The 7,108-nt window shown below is 60.5% G+C and overlaps 1 protein-coding gene across 1 annotated transcript; it reads left to right on the top strand.

Moving 5' to 3' along the window:
- Window positions 1-5,215: 5,215 nt before the first annotated feature.
- Window positions 5,216-6,757, top strand: LOC309595695 (brain-specific homeobox/POU domain protein 3; the record flags this gene model as incomplete). The annotated part of the gene is made up of 2 exons (XM_082322954.1): window positions 5,216-5,335; window positions 5,852-6,757. The coding sequence occupies 2 exons, from the start codon at window positions 5,216-5,218 to the stop codon at window positions 6,755-6,757; spliced, it is 1,026 nt and encodes a 341-aa protein (XP_082179080.1).
- Window positions 6,758-7,108: the final 351 nt, after the last annotated feature.

The following is a 7,108-nucleotide window of genomic DNA, read 5'->3' as shown; positions in this document are numbered from 1 at the left end:
CAGGCAATTTCAGCCATCACCCGATCAGAGTGTACGGACCTCTGGCAGGTAGAGCCGCTTACGCATTTTCTGACAAAACCAATTTTCGTCAGAAAATGTCAATTCCAATGAGACTGAAGCATTTAATCCCCAAACATCTTAATTTTGATGGCTGGATCTTCCCCGGGGTTTCCACAGATGGCGGCGGGTGCTCTCAGAGCTGCCAAGTGGCCGAGCAGGGCCGAGGAGATGTGCTAACAGGAGCCTGGGACAGCGAGGATGCTGCCAGAGGCCAGGCAGAGCCGCAGGCAGGGACTGGGACGGCTGCCGGTAGCGAGAACTAGTGGCTATTTGGGGCCGAAACGAAGTGTAAGCCTAAAATTTCCAGTGCACTGGAAATTCACCATTTTTGGCTACTTCCACCTGCTCAGGTGCTGGGAAGGACCACAAGGAAAGGGGAGGGGGGAGAAGGGTCCCCTTACCTGTCACACTGACCAGCGGGGGGATACCCTCCAGGCACTGCTTTCCTGGTCTCTACATCACCCCACACAACGTTTTGCAGGAGCTGTCCTGCCAGTCGGTCCGTACGGGCAGGTAGCCGTCCCCTAACATCTCTACCCACACTTTGGGGTGACACCCACCCTCGGCTGCCCACCGGCATCGTCGCCTTTGCCAGCCCGCTGCTGGAACACGTGCCTGAGCTCGCACAGCGCGGGCCTGGGGTGGCTGAGCCAGGCCTCCGCTGATGAGAAGAAAGTGGCAGCGGTCACCTGGGGACAGAGCCATTTCCAGCCACCACAGCTGTCTGCTCGGGAAGGGGCCCTGTGCTCCATCCTTCTGCAGAAAGTCGCATCCCTTTTCCACTGGATCCTCTCCCGGAGACCTGGAAAGCCATGTCCCCTCTGCTCTGTGTTAGTGTTATGCTGGAAGCTGTTAATCGCTGCCAGCAGGTTTAATTGGTAGCTAGAACACACAGACCCCATTAAAGCCCACGAGGGTGCCAAAGGCTCTCATTCAGGCACAAATGAAGGAGCAATCAAACCCACTTAGGTAATAAAAACAGCTGGAGTCTGGAGGCAACTGCCTGAGGCACCAAACCACATGGCAGGCAGGACAATCCTCTAAAAAGTCTGCATTGAGTTGTCCTTTGATTGAAAACGTGGGGATTAGGCGGAGCGTTGCAAGGTTTTATTGGTTAGAGAGAGGAAGCCAGACAGAAAAACCATGGGTCATCTTCAAAAAGTGACAGCGAGATGGAGTTTCTTGAACACAGACCTTGCTGGAGAGAGTCTCCAAGACTGGGTTCCAGTGGGAACGACGGACGAGAGCATCTGATGCACTGGCCGTAGATGTCACGATACCCACAATATCCCTGGCCCCTTTTGCTAATTTTCCGTGCCACGGCAGATAACCACAACACCTGACCGTCACAAGGAGCAACGATAACGTGAAGAGCTTTCTGGCTTTTCATTTCTGTGCAGGGATTGATCTCAGAAAGGATTCCTGAAGCCACCCACCAGGCTGGGGTGCCAGCTCGTGGCGTGGAAGCTGGGCTCCCCCCAGAAGGAGTTTGTTTTCAAAGGATTCAGATGATGAGGCTCTTTATTCAGTGTTTTTATTCGATGTTAATAGGAGAGAGCCCAACTCTCCTCTTTTTCATCCTGATTCTGGTGACATACCGCCTGCTTCACAGGAGTTACTGATAGGGATGGATAGGAGAGGGGAGTCTGGATGAGTGCATTTATGGAGTGATTAGGGAGGAAATCCAGAATATACATGAAGAGACAACAGTGAGCATTGCAGAGCTGCCCCACGTCACTCAAGAAAGCCGTAGCTGAGCGCTGGCAATCCCCTGAAAGTTTGGCCCATTCCTTGCAAAGTACATTATCAAGATTAAGAAGTGCCAAGGGGTAAAGAAACAAGCAGCACACCATTGCTGTGGAAGTAGTTTAGATGTTAGCTACTACCGCTGCTGTAGAAACTTTCCTTCTTATCTGGTGCTTCGCTATGTTTTTGCACCTCCTGGGTGCAAGACACCTGGTTTTCCCAAGCCAGGAGGAACCTGATAACTCCTGAATATACCCAGAGGCTTTGGGATGGTTGATATGGAGGGCACCTGTGCTCTTCCTGCTGGGGCCAGCCGACAAATCCAGGCAGGAGCTGGTAGGAGGACAGGTTCATCCATGGAAGAGAGCTGGGAGGGGGTTCCTGCCGTCACCGTGGTGCCCCGTGGTGGCCCTCCTTCTGCGTGCCCGTGTGTCTGTGCTTCAGTGCCAGTGCTCGTGTGTGCAGAGGTGCGTTCAGGGATCCGACCCTGAGTATCTCTTGCTCAAAAAGTTCGTTGCCAAGATAAAGCAATCTGTTTCTTATCTAATTTTCCTCGATGAACACCCAAGACCCAAGGCTAGTTGGGTCTTTGGGCTGGTCTGGGACAATTCTGCTGCTCCAGCAATCGTTTCACTGGTCACAAGTGTGGAAAATGAGACCAGAAATGGCTTCGTGCACTGGAGAAGGTATTTCTGTGCTTCCTTGTGCTGTCCTCGGGGTCTGGGTTCATTCAGCTCCTGAGCTTCCTGGAGGTGTGGAAAACCAGCTGCTGAGCCCCTCAAAGAGGAGGCTCTCATCTGGTTTCCCCCTGCTCCAGCTGACTCTGTGAGTGATGTGCAGAGTCCCCAGCCTCCCCGGCACGTCCTGGGACAGAGCCTGGAGCCAGTTCCCTGCAGCAAAATGCAGCCTGGGGCAAGGTTTCCTTCCTTGGGGAGAGTTAAATCCAGGGCTAGGAACTGAACTGCTCTCTCCAACCTTCCTTCTCTGAGCTGCTGAAATGCAGAGAGTGAGGAGAAAGAAGATAGGGGGGGGTCACCAAGAAGATCCCAGCAAAAGAAATTATGAAATACCCTGACAAAAGCTTCTGGCTGTCATGAGAGAGGTAACAAATCCAGGGGCTGTCAGCTGAAGGGGAGGGAAAGTGCCCGGCCCGCTGCAGAGCGCCCCGCAGGGACAATTCCCCTTTGCCATGATTCTGCCCGCGTCTCGGCTGTACAGAAAGCTTCCAGGGAAGCTCCCTGGCAGCCGCTCTCCTCGGCCCATCACCTGATGCTGCAATCTCTCCGCAAGCAGCAGCGGGGAGACCGTGACTCAGAGAGCTCTGCTGATAGAAAGCAGAAGGGGAAAAGCCTCAGCGCTCCTGCCCGCTCCTGCCTGCGGATAGCCAGAGCGCCGTCAGCACGTCGGCAGGCCACGCTGCTGGGCCGGTGGCCCCGGCACATGTTTCATGAGCAGGAAGGTCTGCCTGGACCCTGGTGTGCAGGGACTGCCCGTTGACCCTCTCCCATCTCTCAGCCCCCCGGGGACGGGGCTCTCCTGGCAGCACCACGGTGCTGACGCAGTTCTCCCCCCAAGCAGATGATTCCCGAGTCGGGATTCAGCCCCCCGTGGCCTCTCCTCCAGCCCTCTGCACAAGCGATGTGCTGCCCGGCTCTGGTCGAGAGACCTTCTCGCCGCAGAAGCATCACTGGTGGCTGTGCCTGAATCTGGGCAGCAACACAGATGGTGATGGCTGCTTTCAAAGCCTCCTGTCGCTGGATCTGACCTTTCCCCATGCATGGCCAGACCCAAAGAACCATCTTTTGGGGACACTTCAGCCTCTCAGGTAAGGCTGCGATTGGGTCAGGGTTTTCCTTTCCGTGTGACACTCGCTGTCCCTGTCAGACCCAAGGTGCCCGGCAGGATCCCCGTCGGAAGGGACGTCTCCGAGGATGCCGTGTGCGGGTGCTGCAGAGAAGAGGGTGAGTGGGAGAGGGACCAGGCAAACTGATGCTAACCCTGACTCCTGAAACACCTCCACCACAGAAAATCATCCTTACACGCATCGCTGGGGCTGGATTTTCCTGGCTGGATAAACACCCGCTGTTCCCTTGAGAAGGCATTGGCTCTGAGCATGACCAAGCACCCTCCTATCCTCCAGCAACCCCCTGGCCGCCGGCCCCCGCTCCTGCAGGTGCTGGGGTTCCCCCTCCACCAGCCCCCCTGCCCTGGGCTGACGGTGCTGCCGCCTGTCGCGCTTCTCGCCCGCCTTTGGCAGGGCTGGGAGCAGCCGGGGGGCTGTGAAGCCCCCCCAATGCAGCAGGCAACCACGAAACTTCACCTCGACACTTCTGGTTTTGCAGCGACGGGACCCGGGCTTGGTGGCGGGCAGGGAGGGGAGGGAGGGAAACGCCACGGGCAGCGTGGAAATTCGTGTGGGTGGGCGAGTGCGGAGGCAGAAAGGCTGTCGGGCAGAGACAGGCAGCGATGGGCTGGAGAGGTTGCAGAGAGACAGACAGACAGACACGGAGCCCATGGGACACTGCGTTGGCAGGAGGATTTGGGTAATCGAGCCAGGTAGCTTCATCGAAACAGGGCAAAAATAAAGTTGGTGAAACTATTCCTTATTTCGTTGTTCTTAGGGTTTTTAACCCAATGTACTTTTTCCCTTCAGAAAGCGAGAAGCGGGGCCGGGAAGGTGCCTGTTCACCCCCAGGCTCGGATCGGCTCCGCTCCCCAGATCCCCCCGGGGGAAAGCGGCGGGCAGGGGCCGGGCAGGGGCCGGGCAGAGCCGGGCAGGGCTCGGCAGGGTGGGCAGAGCCGGGCAGGGGCCGGGCAGGGGCCGGGCAGGGGCCGGGCAGAGCCGGGCAGGGGCCGGGCAGGGCTCGGCAGGGTGGGCAGAGCCGGGCAGGGGCCGGGCAGGGGCCGGGCAGGGCTCGGCAGGGGCCGGGCAGGGGCCGGGCAGAGCCGGGCAGGGGGCTGCAGCCGGGCCGAGCCGCGGCGCTGCTCGACGGCCGCGTCCCGGGGCGGGAGCGGGGCCCGGCGCCGCCGGGGGGGGCTGGGGGGGCCGGAGGGACCCCCGCACCCCGTCCCCGCGAGGGGGGCACCGGGAGAGCGGGGACGCGGCGGGGACCCCCGGGGCTGCGCAGTGCCGGGGCGGGGGGGGGGAGCCCCGGTTTTTTGGGGGGTACAAGCGGGGTGGGGGGGGTGAAGCCCCGGTTGGGGGGGGTACACCGGGGGGGGGTGTGAGCTCACCGCCCGGGGGCGGGCGGTGGGCGGTGCCTCCCGAAACCCATCCAATGAGCGGGCGGGGGGGCGGGGGGGCCGGGCTATAATGCCATTGATGCCGGGCGGCGGAGCCAGACAATACCGCGCCCCCGGAGCCGGGCTGCCCGGAGCGCCCCTGCCCCTGCCCCGCTCCTCTCCCACCATGATGTCCATGAACAGCAAGCAGGCGTTCAGCATGCACCCCATCCTGCACGAGCCCAAGTACCCCCACCTGCACACCAGCTCCGAAGCCATCCGCAGAGCCTGCCTGCCCGCCCCCCAGGTGAGCCGCCCCCGGGGGGGGCTGGGGGTCCGCACCCGCGGAGCGCCCTGCGCCGCGCTCTCCCCAACTTACTTCGGCAGCCGACGGGTTCCGTCTAGGCTTGGGTTTCGTTTGGGTTTTTTGGGGGTCCCCTCCCGGGCTGGGGGCTGTCCCCGCCGCCGGGGGTGCGGGGAGCGGGGCTGGGGGAGCCGGGGAAGGGCTGGCGGGTCCCTCCCGGGTCCCTCCCGTCCCGCCCAGCCCGGCCGTGCCAGAGCAGAGGCTCCGTCCCCCTCTGCGGCCGCTCTCTTTTTCGGGGAGGTCGCCCCGGAGGGACGGGTGGGTGCCCGGGGTCCAGCACCCTGCTCCTGCTCCTTTTATTGGGGCGGGGGGGCACGGGTTGAACTCGGTTCATCCTACCTGTCCCAGGCACTGCTGAGGGGCAGGGGGGGATCTCCGTAACGCTGCTTTCCTTTTAATCCTCTCCCGCTCTTTTGGTTTGTTTTTGCTCCCACTTTTGTGTTCCCCCCCCCCGTTCAGATCCAGGGTAACATTTTTGCGGGCTTTGATGAGACCTTGCTGCGGGGTGCTGAGGCGCTGGCCGCTGTGGATATCGTATCGCAGAAAACCCATCCCTTCAAGCCGGATGCCACCTACCACACCATGAGCAGCGTCTCCTGCACTCCTACCTCGTCCTCCGTCCACCTGCACCACCCATCCGTGCTGACCACGCACCATCCCCACCACCACCACCACCAGCCCTCCCAGGGCCTGGATGGCGAGCTGCTGGACCACCTCAACTCTGCTCTCCCCCTCGGAGGGGTGCCGGGCCCGGACGTGGGCTCCACACCTTCGCACCCTCACTCCCACATGTCGGCCATCAACCACATGGCCCACCATTCCCAGCCTATGAACATGTCCCACCCCCACGGCCTCGCTTCCCACGCTGTCATCTCCGGCCCCGAGACGGAGACGGACCCCCGGGAGCTGGAGTCCTTCGCCGAGCGGTTCAAGCAGCGGAGGATCAAGCTGGGGGTGACCCAGGCGGACGTGGGCTCCGCGTTGGCCAACCTGAAGATCCCGGGGGTGGGCTGCCTTAGCCAAAGCACAATCTGCAGGTTTGAGTCCCTCACCTTGTCCCACAACAACATGGTGGCCCTCAAGCCCATCCTAGAAGCGTGGCTGGAGGAGGCCGAGCGGGCCCAGAGGGAGAAAATGACCAAACCTGAGATCTATACGGGGGGCGACAAGAAACGCAAGCGCACCTCCATCGCTGCCCCCGAAAAGCGGTCGCTGGAGGCCTATTTCGCCGTGCAGCCGCGGCCCTCCTCGGAGAAAATCGCCGCCATCGCCGAGAAGTTAGACTTGAAGAAGAACGTGGTGCGGGTCTGGTTTTGCAATCAGAGACAGAAGCAGAAAAGGATGAAATTTTCTGCCACCTACTGAAGAAGGGGCTGGGAGGGTGGGGGGGGGGCGTCCCCGCAGCCGGCCCGCCGTGGTCCTGGCCCCCGGCCCCTCCGAAATGGGCAGGGTTTGGGGTTGTTGGCTTTTTTTTTTTTGTTCTTCAAAACAAAAATTGGGGGGGGGGGGGGGGGGGGGGAATAAAAAAGGAAAAATAAACCTCTAAAAGGGAAACCCGCCCAGAGCAAAGCAAACAGTTTGGTGCCTGCTCCTCACCCCCAGGCGAAGCGGCCCCGCTGTTATGACTGGTACAGACTGCTTTTGTAGATAAAACTGGAAAAAAAAGCTGGAGAAAAAGGAAAAGACAAAACGAAAGGCCTCGGGGGGAGTTTCGGG

The sequence above is a fragment of the Platalea leucorodia genome (genome assembly GCF_965183815.1).
Source record: "Platalea leucorodia genome assembly, chromosome: 10".
NCBI lineage: Eukaryota > Metazoa > Chordata > Aves > Pelecaniformes > Threskiornithidae > Platalea > Platalea leucorodia.
The sequence above is the reverse complement of the archived record's forward strand: the minus strand, read 5'-3'. Positions and strand labels throughout refer to the sequence as shown.